Source organism: Xenopus laevis, chromosome 9_10L (genome assembly GCF_017654675.1).
Source record: "Xenopus laevis strain J_2021 chromosome 9_10L, Xenopus_laevis_v10.1, whole genome shotgun sequence".
NCBI classification, from domain to species: Eukaryota; Metazoa; Chordata; class Amphibia; order Anura; family Pipidae; genus Xenopus; species Xenopus laevis.
In genome coordinates, this window is record NC_054387.1 from 54,207,054 (window position 1) to 54,225,340 (window position 18,287).

The window sequence follows — 18,287 nt, forward strand, 5'->3', positions numbered from 1 at the left end:
TTTCCACATAGTAAATGAAACAGGAAGCTCATTAGAAGGAGTGAATGAGCAGATATATAAATAGCGGGGGACGTATGTTGCACACAAGACATTTGGTACCAGGAAAGCCTGGGGTGTGTATGATAGGCTCAATGGGATCACTTTAGGGACCTAATAATGGCACTCCTGTTTCCTGAGCCTCTGACGCACTGACATCCAGGATGCGTTGCCTCTCATGGGGGGTCAGACATCCTTGTGCATCCTGCCTAACACCCAGGAGGGTACACTAATCTGCCCCTCACTTCTCGCTTTCCCTTTCCAGAGGAGACTGTGAATGTTCCAGTTCCCTTGCTCACACCTCCAGAACTAAGACCATGGGGGCTCAGAGGAGCCAGGTCCAAAGCCACTATCCTGCCCTGCTTCTCCTGTTTTTCTGCCTGGTTGCTGTACAGTTTAAATTCCAAACTGGAAAGGGGCATGCCTTCCTCTTCTCCATACCAACTGCTTCTTTCTGCAACTTACGTCTCTGCTCCATACTTACCGTTTTTTTCTGCAACTGAGTATCACTTTTTTTCTGATCAGCTCAGTAAAATACCAAGCAGGTGGTCATTGTAGGCACTGAGTGGGCTACTTGGTATATTGGATCCTAGACCATTGGGAAGCATTTGTTATTCAACAGGGGCAAGCGCATACATAGGTTATTGGAGGCTCCTGTAGACGAGGAAGAATAAAGGCAGACTTAAGGTGGCCATACACGGGCCGATAAAAGCTGCCGACAGACCGTGTCGGCAGCTTATTGGCCCGTGTATGGGGCCCCGCGACGGGCTTCACCGATCGAGATCTGGCCGAAAGTCGGCCAGATCTCGATCGGATGGGACAGAAAATCCCGTCGAATCGCGGCCGCATCTATTCGTTGATGCGGTCCCGCGATCCGACCGCCCGTTTGGGCATCGTTAGGATCCGATCGTTGGGCCCTAGGGCCCACGATCGGATCAGCCCGATATTGCCCACCTCAAGGTGGGCATATCGGAGGGAGATCCGCTCGTTTGGCGACATCGCCAAACGAGCGGATCTCTCCATGTATGGCCACCTTTAGGCTCCTGGACCCATATAGCTCTAATGGACTGCTTGCTTTCTGTGAGGATATTACTGGGCCAGAAAGCTCCTTAATGGCAGATTATATTCTCAGTACTCTATATTCAGGCTCAGGGGGATAATGAGGTTTAGCTGTCATGGCAGAGATACTTCATCAGTTTCCAAGGGGTGAGATGCTGAAATAACCAGAAAGATAAGGAAATCTTTCTAGAACGCTGATCCTAAAAGAAATCAGAGCTCTAGAACTGCTTTGTGTGCTCCCATGCTGCACAAAATTAGTTGGATAACAAAAAATCTGTAGGAATATATGTATTTCTCCTCTGATGTATGTATCCTTTGGGGTAAACATATCCAAGTTCCTAACAACCTGTGGGAAGGGAGTGGTTTTGTCTGTGCAGCGGCTCAATTAAATGGGTAAATGACAGTGCTGTATTTCAGAGCTTACTGGATAATGGATTTCCAGATAATAAATCCCATATCCCACTGTGCCTCAGAGCTCATACTCACTGAACCACTCACATTCATGCCTGGGGCCACCCAATAATCTGCCCGTGCCACTGAGTGATTGTGTGACAAGTCCAGCGGCTTCTACCTTATATGTCCATAAACTTTTATGAAAGTGTATGAGGGCAGGGCAGCTGCTCAGATTTGTAAGCAGGACAGAGAGGAGGCTAACAGGATAGGTTGTTTGTAAGTGTGTATTGTGTCCCTGGGAGTATAGTGTGTCTGTCCTGAATTACTGACATGCTCCAAATCAACAGCTCAGAACAGGGTTGCTGAGAAGGTCTCCAGTGCCGTGGGCTTCTATTGAATAATAGTGTTTCCGCATGCAAATCGTACAAAAAAGCTATTGGGGTGCAAAATCTCAACATAGAGACTGGTGTTACTAATATAGCAGTGCAGCTTGCTGTTGTGTAGTAACCAATAAGACAACAGCTTTTGTGATCGTAGCAACTCTGCTCTGATCTAAATTGCCAGCTGAATGGCTGTACAGCCATTATCCAGAATGCTCGGGACCTGGGGCTTTCCGGATAACGGGTCTTTCCGTAATTTGGATCTTCATACCTTAAGTCTACAAGAAAATCATGTAAACATTAAATAAACCCAATAGGCTGGTTTTGCTTCCAATAAGGATTCATTATATCTTAGTTGGGATCAATTACAAGCTACTGTTTTATTATTACAGAGAAAAGGCAGATCATTTTTAAAAATTTGGATTATTTGATTATAATGGAGTCTATGGGAGACAGCCTTTCTGTAATTCAGAACTTTCTGGATATTGGTTTCCGGATAATGGATCCCATACCTGTACTGGAATTGTTAGGAAAGGGGGTGCAACAAATTTCCCGAGTGTTTTCCTCAGTATCTCATACTGTCCCAGTCCTTTACCATGCTATTTGAATGCTCTGTGCTGTGCAGAAGTCATTGTGATGCTCAGACTGATGAGGATTTCGGGAGAAGGGCCTAATCTATACAAGTCTGCACCTCATCAGCTCAGAGATTCCATAGTGACAGCCAAGGGCCTGATTTTGTAAGATAAATACCGTTCAGTGGTTTTGTGCCAGCGTGACTCACACTTTGCTAGGAAGAAAGGATTACTTCCATGCAAGAGTTAAAAACACAGAAATATTCCCAAAATTTCACATAAGAGACTGGAATAGACTGGGCTGGATTGAAATATTGTAATTAGTATGTGATTCTTGGCAGCAATTAAATTCCACTTTGACACCTATATTTCCTTAATAATTGGGAGCCGATGCACAGCACTTGTCTGGCATCTTACAGCAGCCCCTCTGACATCCACCATAACCCACAAATTGGCAGTTTGGGCTTGGATATGAAGCTGAATCACTTTGCACCAAAATCCAGTGTTTGATCCGCTTTGTATCAGATCTGCTTGGGTCACTCTGTGTGGATAATGATAAAAGGGTTGTTGCATTGCTTATCATGAAGTAGAACAACAGATTTACCCTGGCCCTTTTAGGGCTAGTCCACACGGGGATATAGCGACGCGTTTGCGGTCGCGGCGACAAAGCGCCGCGACAGTCGCCGCGACCGGCGCAGGCGACAGTTTTGTATGGGCGCCTATGTAAAAACGCCTGTGCTAACCACACGAGGCGATGCGCTTTTCAACAGTCGCCTGAAAAAGCCTGGCGAGGCATTTTCAGGCGACTGTTGAAAAGCGCATCGCCTCGTGTGGTTAGCACAGGCGTTTTTACATAGGCGCCCATACAAAACTGTCGCCTGCGGCGACTGTCGCGGCGTTTTGTCGCCGCGACCGCAAACGCGTCGCTATCTCCCCGTGTGGAATAGCCCTTAGGGTAATGTCACACCTGGAGATTCGGGGAGATTCAGTCGCCCGGCCTGTCATTTCCAGAATAGAAAGGCCCATGCAGCCCCCTACAGACCCAATAAAAAGTAACTGTCTATGGCATTTTATAGCAGCCCCCCTGGCGTTTACCAGAATCTACAGATTGCCAATGTGGGCCTGGCAGCAGCTGTGCATCAGGGAAAAATCCATCCCATGTTCCAGCACAGGGGGAGCTGAATCTGTAGAACTCCCTGTATTTGCTTCTATCTGATGCCCTTGGCCACGCTTTTGCTAATGCCATTGAATCAGGAGAGGATAGAGCCTGGCTGGGAGGAGTTTAATCAGCACCTCTGTGTTTTTTCCATGGAGAAAATATTAAAAGCTTTGCTATTTTGGAAGCCCACCTTCTGAGAAGCTATTACTCAGGCATTCCAGGCATGTTCATGCTGGTGCTGGAAGCTGCCAAATTTGGCTCCAGTCCTCCATCAGCCGGATAACACAGATGGAAAAACAACCTCCCCCAAGGCTGTGCACCTTCTTCCCTATGACATTATTATAGGGCTAGTGAATAGACCAACTGGTCTACTTTAGTATGCTATCTGTTTGTGCATTGCTCTAAGCTGGTATAGAAATCTGTGGCAACCAGACACAATATTGGCAAGAGTCAAGTGAGAAGGAAGGCTCTCAGTTCTGATTGGTAACCCCCCACCCCCCATGACTGTGTGGGCACTTTATCACCCAATATAGGAATGTTCCTTCCAGTCTTCTGGCACCTCTGACGTTTGCCTACATGGAGGAAATGGCTATTTAGTGTTTTGGTTTAGGACTAATTTTTAAGGACTTAATTAATTCATTCTACGTTTATGGAATCCGTTATCCTGAAAGCTCCAAATTATGGAAAGGCAGTTCCCATAGACTTCATTATCCAAATGCAAACAACCTTTTCTTCAATTGAAGATATACCAGCGCTAAAAGCTCAGGGTAGACACAAGAAGGAAATACAAACACAATATAGTGTAGTAGTTTTTGAATCGAATGAAATATATAACCCTTTGTGCGATAGTTAAACGATGTGGTTTTGGGGTCTTCCACCAAGGGGTTAAAAGGCCATTTTTCCGTGCTTTTGATAAATAATGTGGCCACCTCCTGTGTGGGGCAGTGGGTACTTACAGACGTTTTTAAATATCACCAGCATGTAATAAAATCCCTTGTCCTATTCTTGGTGAGTATGTGGGGCAGTGGGTACTTACAGACATTTAAAATTATCATCAGCATGTAATAAAATCCTTTATCCCAGTCTTGGTAAGCTCCAGGTTTCTAAAAAGCATATGCTAAAAATCGTGTAAAAACTTCTTTAATAGATTAAAAAGGTAAAAAACATAGATTGCACTCACATGTGTGTGCTTAATATAAGCATAAAAAGCAGTTTGCATTGGGGTTTCTCAAGTCCTGCGGTCCATTAAGATGTTACGATTTGCCTGGCGTTGTTGGTAAGACACGCTGATCCTGGTCCCCCTCTGATGACGTCACTGCTCAGCCGACGCGTTTCGTCTATTGCGACTTTCTCAAGGCTTGTAATTTCTTAGTGCGCATATGCGCCTTTTTAAGACGGAGCTTAACCATGGACGCGCATGCGCACCTCTTCTTCATTTGGAACGCACGCGTCTCCATGGCAACCGCCGTTCTACATTACATGATAATGGCATAAGCTATTGGAAAGAAATTGAGATGGGTTTTCTTAGCGATCTAAAAGGGTAAATTAGCCTGTCCTTTGGCATATCATTAGTTTGGCTTGTATGTGGTATAACAGTCTATGGTTGCCATGGAGATGGTATCACTCAGCGTCTTCAGTTGAGGTTGACATGAGCAACCATGGTTAAACTGAATTTTTATGTATACATATTTAAAGCAGTATATTCGTTATTTGAAACAGTATATTCATTATTACAACATTCCACATCTTGCCTAATTTCAATAATTACATCCCTGATTGTATGTAAGAGGGCTACTGTTATTATATATATTTATTGTTTTTTCTATAGGAATGCTCTTAGGTTTATGTCAATATTTAGGCCTTTAGGTACAAACGTTTCCAACATGTGTATCCATTTGCTTTCACATTGTAAGGTTTTTTTCTCTAGGTTCCCTCCTCTCCATTTGTTTTTTACTTTTTCTAAGCCCCAGAATGTTAGGCCTGTCGGGCTCATTTTGTGATGCTCTTTGAAGTGTTTGGAAACACTATGGTTTTCCTTCCCTTTTTTATGTTATTTATATGCTCTCGGATGCGTTCCTTCAATGTACGATTTGTTTTGCCTACATATTGAAGGCCGCAAGGGCATTGTAGGCAGTATATGACATTTGTAGTGGTGCAGTTTATATTATCTTTGATTTTAAATTCTTTGTTATTTGCATTTGATTTGAATATTTTACTTTTTTTTCCGAATTGACAGGCTTTACATAGAGAACAGGGGTAGAAACCAGGCCATGTGCATTCCTTTGATCTCTCTACAGTTCTTGTTGTTTCAACATAGTTTTTAGTAAGCATCTGCTGTAGGTTGTTAGATTTTTTAAAAACCACTCGTGGTTGTTCTGGGAGGGTATCTTTTAGATCTACATCACATTTCAATATATCCCAATGTTTCTTAATTATGTTCCCAATTTCATTGGCCAGGGGATTATAAATTGTTGAAAACACTAGTTCTGGTTGCCTATTCTCCTTTGGTTTTTTTCTTTCTATAAGTTTTGTTCTGTCTATTTTATTTACTTTTTCTCTCGATTGTTTTATTGTACTATCTTTGTATCCTCTCTCTTTGATGAGGATTTATGGGCAAAAGGTTCAAAGAGAGAGGATACAAACAACCTACAGCAGATGCTTACTAAAAACTATGTTGAAACAACAAGAACTGTAGAGAGATCAAAGGAATGCACATGGCCTGGTTTCTACCCCTGTTCTCTATGTAAAGCCTGTCAATTCGGAAAAAAAAGTAAAATATTCAAATCAAATGCAAATAACAAAGAATTTAAAATCAAAGATAATATAAACTGCACCACTACAAATGTCATATACTGCCTACAATGCCCTTGCGGCCTTCAATATGTAGGCAAAACAAATCGTACATTGAAGGAACGCATCCGAGAGCATATAAATAACATAAAAAAGGGAAGGAAAACCATAGTGTTTCCAAACACTTCAAAGAGCATCACAAAATGAGCCCGACAGGCCTAACATTCTGGGGCTTAGAAAAAGTAAAAAACAAATGGAGAGGAGGGAACCTAGAGAAAAAAACCTTACAATGTGAAAGCAAATGGATACACATGTTGGAAACGTTTGTACCTAAAGGCCTAAATATTGACATAAACCTAAGAGCATTCCTATAGAAAAAACAATAAATATATATAATAACAGTAGCCCTCTTACATACAATCAGGGATGTAATTATTGAAATTAGGCAAGATGTGGAATGTTGTAATAATGAATATACTGTTTCAAATAACGAATATACTGCTTTAAATATGTATACATAAAAAATTCAGTTTAACCATGGTTGCTCATGTCAACCTCAACTGAAGACGCTGAGTGATACCATCTCCATGGCAACCATAGACTGTTATACACATACAAGCCAAACTAATGATATGCCAAAGGACAGGCTAATTTACCCTTTTAGATCGCTAAGAAAACCCATCTCAATTTCTTTCCAATAGCTTATGCCATTATCGTGTAATGTAGAACGGCGGGTTGCCATGGAGACGCGTGCGTTCCAAATGAAGAAGAGGTGCGCATGCGCGTCCATGGTTAAGCTCCGTCTTAAAAAGGCGCATATGCGCACTAAGAAATTACAAGCCTTGAGAAAGTCGCAATAGACGAAACGCGTCGGCTGAGCAGTGACGTCATCAGAGGGGGACCAGGATCAGCGTGTCTTACCAACAAACGCCAGGCAAATCGTAACATCTTAATGGACCGCAGGACTTGAGAAACCCCAATGCAAACTGCTTTTTATGCTTATATTAAGCACACACATGTGAGTGCAATCTATGTTTTTACCTTTTTAATCTATTAAAGAAAGTTTTTACACGATTTTAGCATATGCTTTTTAGAAACCTGGAGCTTACCAAGACTGGGATAAAGGATTTTATTACATGCTGATGATAATTTTAAACGTCTGTAAGTACCCACTGCCCCACATACTCACCAAGAATAGGACAAGGGATTTTATTACATGCTGGTGATATTTAAAAACGTCTGTAAGTACCCACTGCCCCACACAGAAGGTGGCCACATTATTTATCAAAAGCACGGAAAAATGGCCTTTTAACCCCTTGGTGGAAGACCCCAAAACCACATCGTTTAACTATCGCACAAAGGGTTATATATTTCATTCGATTCAAAAACTACTACACTATATTGTGTTTGTATTTCCTTCTTGTGTCTACCCTGAGCTTTTAGCGCTGGTATATCTTCAATTGAAGAAAAGGTTGTTTGCATTTTGGTCGATCTGAGGGAGAACAGGTCATATACCGGCAAAGGGAGTGAACTGCAGAACCTTGGGATCTTGCCTTCCATTCATTATCCAAATAATCCAAATTTTTAAAAATGATCTCCTTTTTCTCTAAAATAATAAAATAATAAATACCTTGTACTTTATCCAAACTAAGATATCAGTAATGCTTACTGGAAGCAAAACCAACTTATCGGATTTATTTAATGTTTACAACATTTTCTAGTAGGCTTAAGATATGAAGATTCAAACTACAGAAAGATCTATTATCTAGAAAAACCCCAGGCCCTGAGCATTCTGGATAACAGGTCCCATACCTGTACTGACTCACTGGCTGGTTTTGCTTATTAGATTTAATGATGATGGTACATGAGTACATTATCATCTGAATTACACTGTGCTCCCTCCATAAATGCCCCCCTTTCCCACATACATGCCTGATACCTATGAGCCTGGGCTAAATATGTGCATATTTGTCCTTTGACACCACTCTTTTGTCTAAGGGTTCCCATGACCCTTTCTTTTTCCGTTGTCAGGGGAACATGGGGAAAATGGCATAACAGGTTTTAACCAAGGATTTGAATGTATCTTTTTAAATTAGCACTTCCACTTTCATAGTGTGTCTCTGACACATACACTAGCACTCTGGGATGTATATAATGTTATATGTGATATGCACAGGATATGTCACACTGACATGGAATATGTATTACCATGAGGATTTTATATCCCAGGTAAAGGCTCCTGCTAATGAGAGAGGTCGGAATCACATGCACATTTTTATCCCCTCTGCATGAACTATATAGGAGTTCTTCCTCGCTGCTTGTGATCTGGCACCACAACTGGTCACATGGTCTCTGGCTGCACACATAGCAAGGCTGCCGTTCCACTGTCATGTGATATGTCATGTGACCCCTCTTATGTAATCCCAAGCCCATGTCCCGTTTGATCACACTTCTGGAGAAAGTGGAGACCATTGGGGAAGCTCAATTTCCTGCCTTCCAGAGGTCTCCCCTTTTCCTCCTCTGCTGTCACTGCCCTTGGGCCACAAACTTCTGAGCTCAAACCCATAGGATCCCTGTGATGTCATGACGGGAACTGTCTATGTTTTTGCGTTTCTTGGCAGTGCCGTTGCCATCTTCAATGTCCCACCAGCATTTCCCTGCAGCTTTTTACTGGATAATCCCATCGGTTCATATGAATAAGCAGGAATTGCTATATTGTTTCCCTTAGACAGTACAGTATATCTTATTGTGTGACCATAACAATCTTTCTTTGTGTATTTGTATTTTTACATATGGACAGGAGCTGGTGTGTTGTTTCCCATAGACCGTACAGTTTGAGGCTATAGCTTATTGTGTTCCCAGAACATTTCTTCTCTGTATATTTGTACATATGAGAGTGGAAGATGTTATATTGTTTCCCCTAAATGGTACAGTATAAGGGTATAGCTTATTGTGTTCCCAGAACATTCCTTGTGTGTTTGAATGGAAATTGTTCATTCTCGCTAGTTCCTTTATAGGTTGGTGTGAATGAAATATAATTGCCCCTTTCAGCCTCAGTTGGGGGATGGGATGTATGGTGAGTTGGAAATGGAACATAAACTGAGAATTTTGAGCTGGAGGGGAATGCAGGGAGTAGGTTTGAGAAGGGAATGGTAATGGGAAGGAGAGGGGAGAGGAAAGATATATGAGGCAGATTACAGGGCAATGCAAGCAGTAAAAACTCTGTGTCCTGTAGTGAATACTTTATAGTGCGCTGCTGCCAGGGGATTTGGGTATTGATGGTAGAGCTCTGTGATTTGGTTTGCTTTACATACACTCATATTTGTTCCAATTCCTTATCATACTCATGAAATATTAATAGGGGAGTGCTTGGGAAGAGAGATGAGTTTATAAGGGGATCAATACCAACACAATTCTAAGTAATTGTATTAATTTTGTTGCTGAAACCCTGCCTATATTATATATCATCCTTCTTGGTCACAAGGGCATGTAGAACTGTAGAATTCCTCATGGTAAATCTGGGCAATTTTTAAGAGATGCCACATATTGTAAACATAGGAATCATATGTAATAAAATATTTCCTGGAGGAATCCTGAACGTTGACTTACTTACTCCAAACCACAAAAATAATGTTTTCTAAAGTAATCATATAATATAAATAATGTATAATAAATATATATAATGTACTGTTGCCCTCCCTGCACTGGTAAAACTGATCACTTTACTACAAAAATGCTACTATTTTTGTATATAAAAAAAAGTTCTGTGTAGCACTGGCGCCTAAATTGCGCAAGTTAAATAGCAAATTACAGATAAGCTCTGTAGAACACCATTAAATCCTACAGATCTTACCTGAAGTGCAACCTTAACCCTTTCCCATTTTCCCTATAACTGAACAGCAGATTATTTATATATACAATAGTATGTTTCAAAAAGCAAACATACCATTTCCCAGTGTAGGACTACAGTACTTTATATTTTGATTACTTTAATCATTTTTTTGGTGTTAGGGTTGGGGCACACGGGAACATTCTGGGAGATTTGGGGCGACTAATCTCCCCCCGATCTGTTTCCCCTGTCTTCCGACTGCTAGAATGAAAAATTGCCTGCGGCATGGCACTCGCGGCATTTCGTTTTCCAAAGTCGCTCGAAGTTTCCTCATGAGGCAACTTTGGAAAACGATGCAGTAAGTGCCATGCCGCAGGCGATTTTTCATTCTAGCAGGCGGAAGACAGGGGAAGTAGAGTTTTGATATGCCCCTTTTGTGGTTCAGAAAGCTGATAGATCCTGTATCTTCTTCCCCATTGTTTGCTTTTAAAGTGACTGCACTTTCAACCTTGCTTGTAAGGAAAAAGAAGTTGTTGATACCGGGCAGTTTGCTCTCCATTCTCCCAGATGTGAAATTAAAATGCCAGCTGCTGACTAACGGCCAATGAGAAAGAAAGTTGCTTTAGTGACATTTTGTTTTGACACCCCCTCAGAGAAATATGCAAAAATAGCTCCCATTCGCAGCAGCGTGAGTAATGCAGATTTATCAAGGGTCGAAGTGAATTTGAGAGAATTTTCGAAGTAAAAAAATTTGAAGTCATTTTTTGGATAATTCTACCATCGAATAGGATACTACGACCACAAAATTTGGTGAAAAAACGTCAACTTCGATATTCGAAGTCGAAGTAAAGCCAACATGTTGCTCTCCAACCCCTTGGATGTTAATCCCAGTGGTCTCAAAACAGGTGCTTATTTTTGAATTCCAGGCTTAGGGGCATGCTTTGGTTGTATAAAAAACAGGTGTACTGCCAAACAGAGTCTACTGTAGGTCTACAATCCACATAGGGGCTACTAAACGACCAATAACAGCCCTTATTTGGCACCTGAGGAACATTTTTCGTGCTAGTGTCACTCCCCAACTCCTTTCAGGGCCGGACTGGGGGTAGAAAGCAGCCCGGGCAAAAAAAATCAAAGCAGCCCACATGTAAACATGTGATGATCTTGTACACATCCACTCATATATTGGGGTAAACTGCAAAAAAATATGCACATAAAAAGCTGCCTTTCTCACTTAAGTGTAATTCATGTAAATGTAAAGATTATTAAAGATTCTGCAGTCTTGTGCCTTTATATGGTCATAGAACCCCTCAGTGACTTCTAATATCCTTATCATTTACAGTAGGGGGTACATTATCCCTTATAATACATGAGTGATACTCAGAGTTTCCTGTATAACTCAGCCTGTAGCCTTGTGCCTTTATATGGTCACAGAACCCCTCAGCGATTTCTAATATGAAGGGGGACAGTCCCCGGTAGGATCTGCCGGAACGGGGGTCTTGCTGTGCAGTTGGTAAAAGCCTGAGCTAAGCAGCATCTGTTACCCCTACCTCCAAGCGGCATGTGACGGGGTAGGCAGGAGGCAAAAGGCACAAGTCCCCAGCAGGAGTGAGGCCAGGCAGTACACATCGGGGTACATTATATATAATGAGGAGTGAAGCCCTGGTTTCCCCGCGCAGTGTTTGTATCCTGGGCTGAGCTAGAAGATTGTAGGTGTTGTGTGAGTCACTAGCAGGGCACTGAGAAGCCTGGACACTGAGCAGTGGTGTAAAGAAGCCACCTGGTGACTTTGCAATGCGGAGGTGGACCCGGGCCTGCAGGCCATTCAGGACTGCCCCCCTTCAGGACAGGACTTCCCCCCCTTCAGAACAGGACAGGAGTTCCCTCCCTTCAGGACTGGACTACCCCCCCTTCAGGTAGGTTTGCCACCTGGCCGGTAAAAATGATGGCTGATCCCAATGTTATTAATAGGGAAAAATGATAAATATATAGGAAGGCCGGTATTTTTTTCCAGAAAAGGTGGCAACCCTACCTTCAGGACAGGACTCCCCCCCCCCTTCAGAACAGGTCAGGACTTCCCTCCCCCCTTCAGAACAGGACAGGACTCCCCCCCCCTTCAGAACAGGGAAGGACTTCCCCCCCTTCAGGACAGGACTGCCCCACCCCCACTGCGGCCTGGGGGCCTTAATAACGCCACTGCATACCACATACTGAGCTGGGACACTCACACAGGAGACAGCAGCAGCAGTGGGAGAACAGAGGAGAGGAGTGGGAGGGGCAGAGCCACGATGGAAGATAGGACGGAGGAGCCATCCTAGAGGCTGCTGGATGCACCGAAAGAGCTTCTGATGCAGTCAGCGCTGTTTTTCAGGTGAGGAGCGGCCCACTTGAACAAAATCTATTTTTTTTTTATTTGTGGTGCCACCAATTTATAATGCATTTCAGTGGTAGGGTTGCCACATTCTAAAAAAAAAATTAGGGGGCGGAAAAGAAAGAGGCGTGGCATGATGCAAAAAGGGGCAGATCTGATGAGGAGCGTCACAAAAGGGGCGGAGCCACAGGGGAGTCCTGTCACAAAATGGGCAGGGCCATGTGGAGTAGCGTCACAAAAGGGGCGGGGCCACCACCCGAAGCGGACGAAAATGTAAGTTTTCATCGGCGGGCAGGGGATTTTGCAAATGGTATTACAAATTACCGGCAGCTTAATTTGTAATCCCGGCCCTGCCAGGTGTTTTACCGGCCGGGTGGCAACCCTATTCAGTGGGTGCAATTTCCTGATTTTAAGTAATGTTTTCCCGAATTTTACATTAAAATTTTTCCCGATGTACCCAAAAACTGCTTTTTTGAGTTATTATTTGTGAAATAAAGTGGTTTAAAATACTAACCAGATATATTTTGCCATGGTTCTGCCAATAAATGAGAAATTCCAATTAGTCTGCCCCTTATACAGTCCTGCACCAATAACTTATTGCTTTAGATTGTGTATGTGACTGACAGAGAGACCTTGCACATGCCCCCTATAGTGTTACATTAACGCTGCAATGTTTAACCCTTGTTAGTAACACAGTAAATATTGTATCTAAAAGTAAAACAAACTCCTGTACTTATATCCTTTCAGTACTTGAAGAAAAAGTTACTTTAACACATTTCCCTGATTTTACATTTTCCTGGCTTTTACATAATTTTTTCCTGCTCCCCTGAAAAACGTAAAATGTATTTACTTTATTTATTTGTTTTTTATGCAGCAGCTCTCCAGTTTGCAGTATCAGTAATCTTGTCCAAATACCCCTAGTAACCATGCACTGATTTGAATAAGAGAGGCCTGACTAGAAAGATGAGTAATACAAATTAGCAATAACAATACATTTGTAGCATTGCAGAGCATTTGTTTTTAGATGGGGTCATTGACCACATTTGAAAGCTAGAAAGAATCAGAAGTAGAAGCCAAATCATTCAAAAACTATATAAAAAAAAAAAGATAATGAAGACCAATTAAAAAGTTGCTTAGAATTGGCCATTCTATAACATACTAAAAGTTAACTTAAAGGTGAACCACCCATTTAATGGTACATTGCTGTTTGTCCCATTGTAACCCTTTATAATAATAATAGAACTAAACACTGAGAAGGATTTGTAAATATTGGTAACCGTGACGTTCTGGACTGTTTTTCCACAGTTCTGTTTCATTCTGATCTTGAGCAGCATTCTCCCTGGTGTCAGCAGCACTGCATATGCTCAGTTAGTTCTCATGGTTTTTGCTCTGCTGGGCATATACAGTGCTGAATAGCATTAGCATGTCTTTTGGGACCATGCTGACGTTGCCTCTCAATTCGGGGATTAAAGGGGTTGTTCACCTTTTGAGTTACTTTCAGTATGAAGTTGAGAGTGATATTCTGAGACTGTCTGCATGGGGTTTTCATTTATTATTATTTTTGGTTTTTTAAATTATTTATCTTTTTATTCAGCAGCTCTCCAGTTTGCAATTTTAGCAAGGGTCCAAATTACCCTAGCAAACATACATTGGTTTTAATAAGAGACTGGAATAAGTAATTGTATTATTCATACCACCTCTCCTGCCCTAAGGTCAATGGTTGGGAATCCCTTACTCTGCTCTCTTTATTCAGGGCTGGACACAAACGGGTCTGCTTCCCTCAGCCGCAAGCTCATCTCTTAGTGAAGAGATGAACTTGCATTTTTAAAAACTCTAAAAATACAAAATGTTGTGTTTTTACGCAAAGTTACACAAAATTTGTTGAGTGCACAACTTAGAGGGAACATTGGTCCTAGGGCAGATGAGAAGCTTATTAAATCTCTTAGCGTACGAACAACCTGAAGTAAAAACTATAAAGGTGGAGCAAGGTGTTTACCCCATGATGTAAATCCAATCACCCCCAGTACTTTCTCACCTGCAGAGCTCTTCTTCCTTTAACTTCCTGTCCCTGGGCTGTTCTCTTTCCCTTGGCACCACAGGACTGGAAATGTATTGTGGGCCATAGCGATACTGATAAATCCTCAGGCTCCAGCTAGGAAGCTGGCATCCCCCTTCTGCATACAGTATCTTCAGCAAATTATCTTTCAAAAATAGACACATGGTAAATGTCCCATGGACTAACTGTAGCTTCTATGATGCACAAGTGCCAGGAAAGGGTAAAGCTGAAGAGACTCGCCAGTGCATGATGAATGGGGACGTCCTATGACAGATATATAAGGCTGATGCACAAAAAGGGAGATAGTCATAACCACAAGAGAGTGGACGCAAGGAAATGATCCCCAACAGGGATGGTATGGGGAGAAGATTGTATAAACCTGGACTTCTAAATTTTCAAACTCATATTGGTAAAAGGAAGACTAAAGGTGACCTACATCCCTCTCCTCCATATCTGAGCTCTTTACATCTTATCTGGTAATGGGAGCCAGTAACCAGGGGCAGAGCCTGATTCATGTTGACACCACAGATACAAATTATTGCAATGTGTCAGACCAGTCAGAGAGACCCAGAGGAATGTCCTAAATCTGTCTCACAAGGATAACGCTCCTCAAATAGGCCAACTACAACAATGGGTTACACAGCCAAACAACCAGGCCAACTATACACTTGACAAAGGCTTCACGTTAACCTAAACCATGTTGTTTGACTAAAAGCTCTGATGCAGTTATCCAGCTTGGTTTCAGCTTCATTTCTTATATGCTTTAACCAGCGGTGCCCCTCAAATAGGGTTTGGATTGTAACCTCATATGGGATGCTGGAAGTTGGAGGGCCACATGCTGGACATGCTCATACTGGATATAAGAATTGATATTCCTAGAGCAGCCCACTGCCCCATTGTAGGTCAGACTACAAATCCTTGGAGAGATGGAAATCAGCTGCCCTTCCCACACTCCCAATAACTGTCTTGTTAGCTTGCTGATGGGTGAGTTAATGTGTAGACTTGTGCTTTATTCAAGCCCACTCTGCCTTGCTTGTGGATGAAGGCCCCCACAGCAAGCTAAATGGGGCCTTTACTTAAAGTGACACTAGGGGGCACATTTACTAAGGGTCGAATATCGAGTGTTAATTAACCCTCGATATTCGACCATCGAAGTAAAATCCTTCAACTTCGAATATCGAAGTCAAAGGATTTACCGCATTTACTTTGATCGAACGATCAAAGGAAAAATTAAATCCTTCGAATGGAACGATTCGAAGGATTTTAATCCATCGATCGAACGATTTTCCTTCAATCAGAAATTGCTTAGAAAGCTTATGGGGAAGGTCCCCATAGGCTAACATTGGTGCTCGGTAGGTTTTAAGTGGCGAAGTAGGTAGTCAAAGTTTATTTTAAAGAGAAAGTAATTTGACTATCGAATGGTCGAATAGTTGAACGATTTTTAGTTCGAACCGTTCGATTCGAAGGTCGAAGTAGCCTAAAAAAACCTTCGAAATTCGAATTTTTTTTACTTTGAATCCTTCACTCGAGGTTAGTAAATGTGCCCCTAGCTGTTAGACTCTAAGGCAGTGGTCCCCAACCAGTAGCTCGCGAGCAACATGTTGCTCTCCAACCCCTTGGATGTTGCTCTCAGGGTCCTCAAAGCAGGTGCTTATTTTTGAATTTCAAGCTTGAAAGCAAGTTTTAATTGCATAAAAACGAAGTATAGTGCCAAGTAGAGCACCTTGTTGGCTGCCTGTCAACATGGGGGCTACCAAATAGCCAATCACAGCCCTTATTTGGCACCCTAAGGGACTTTTTCATGTTTGTGTTGCTCCCCAACTCTTTTTACATTTGAATGTGGCTCACAGGTAAAAAAGGTTGGGGACCACTGCTCTAAGGTGTAAATATGAATGAGTTGCTATTCTCCCAGCCCAGGGACAAGTAAATAATCTGTGCTTCAATTATTTCCTGCTTCCCTTTCCATTGCACAATTATGATCTGGAACTAGGAAGTGTGGCATGGCTTTGGCACTCAGGCAGCTTGTTAGGAAGTTGAACATTTAACATTGGGGCTGAGGCAGCACATGATAATTCTACAAGTACCAAATTCACATGATCCAGTTTTGGTGTCACGTATAATATATATGCCCTGTATTATATCTATTTGCTACCTCTATTTTATTCCACCTGCCTGAGATAAAGTATTCAGCTGTTAATTCCCCAATAAGAGCACTTACCCACTGGTCATACGACTGGCTGAAAAATGGACAGAACTGTAATGCCTAACCCAGGCAAATCCTTATACACAGTCTTGTCAAGTGGGGTAATGTATATATTCTCTAAGCCTTGTTTTAAGTGTACAGCGCTGTGAATACCAGTCTTGCTATGGAAATCCCACTTATGTCCATCTTTTTCTATTACTATGGAAACCAATCACAGCAAGCAGATATATCCGTGTAAGAAGCAAAGAAAAGTCATTCCAACTGATAATCAAAGAAGCTCTTTGTGATTCAGGTCACATAATACCATATGTATGTATCAATTGGAGTGGATTCTCTGTCATCAGTACCTGGGGAGGGTAATTACACTGAAATATAGATAACTGTAATGCTGGTGCATCATATTTCTTCTGCCATAGTTTGTTGTGTGTCTGTATTTGTATTCATGGTTATAGGAGGAAGTAGTGTTTATCTTTGACAGCATGAGGGTATAGCTTATTATGCGCCCAGAACATTTCTTCTCTGTATATTTGTAATTATACATTTGTAGGTGCCATATTGTTCCCCTTAGACGGCACAGTATGAGGGTATCTCTTATTTTGTGCCTAGAGCATTCCTTTTCTGTATATTTGTATCTATACATATGGGAGGTAGCTGTACTGTATAGCGATACATAGTTTATACTTTCCTCAAGCATATTTTTGGACTTGGGGTGTTGGTGCAAGGCAAATGCTCTGTCTGCCATTTGTGCTGTACAGATTATTCGCTTCCCGATCCCTATTGCTTGTAGTGTTACTGTTCACATTTCTGCTTGGGGGGCACAATCCAAATGAAAGGACTATACGTGGTGTGGGTGCAGCAGCATACAGGTGTAAGTGCCTGAGGTTCCGTCACATAACCTCCTGTTGCTGCTCTTTTTCTCTGCAGTACAGAATCGGGCAGCTCTACATGATCAGCAAGCACAGCCATGAGCAGAGCGAGAGAGGGGAAGGAGTAGAGGTGATGCAGAACGAGCCCTATGAGGATCCGGTACATGGACAGGGCCAGCTGACTGAGAAGAGAGTCTATCTGAACAGGTGAGAGTACAAAACCCGATGCACCCTGGGATAGCCCTGGGCTGGGGCTTAATTTAATTTGCCCCAGTGCCCAGTTTACAATAGCTTAACTAGAAAAAAGCCAGGAAGATGTAGTTCTTACTGTTGTTAATATCTAATGTTCTAAACTAATCTGATAATAACAGAGGCTCCTAGAAATGAACCCAGTGATAAATGTCCTGGAGATAAATGGGCCAGTTCATGAAGAATGAGTATCACAAGGAGAGTGAGTTGCGCCGTTATCTCTCTATTCCCTGGGCCCATATCTTCCTCCCTGCCGCTGCCTTTCTACTCACAGGGCCAATATTCCCCCTCCCCCTGCTGAGCTGCTGCCTCTCTTCTCCCAGGGTC

The 18,287-nt window shown here is 42.3% G+C and overlaps 1 protein-coding gene across 5 annotated transcripts in view; it reads left to right on the top strand.

Moving 5' to 3' along the window:
* The window catches only part of pitpnc1.S (phosphatidylinositol transfer protein, cytoplasmic 1 S homeolog), a 58,577-nt gene that overhangs the window by 14,919 nt on the left and 25,371 nt on the right, over positions 1 to 18,287 (top strand). For 4 of the 5 annotated variants that reach the window (XM_041575642.1, XM_018234388.2, XM_018234385.2 and 1 more), the window contains 1 exon segment: positions 17,770 to 17,918. In XM_041575642.1, coding sequence (XP_041431576.1) covers positions 17,770 to 17,918 — 149 coding nt within the window. 5 annotated transcript variants of the gene reach the window in all.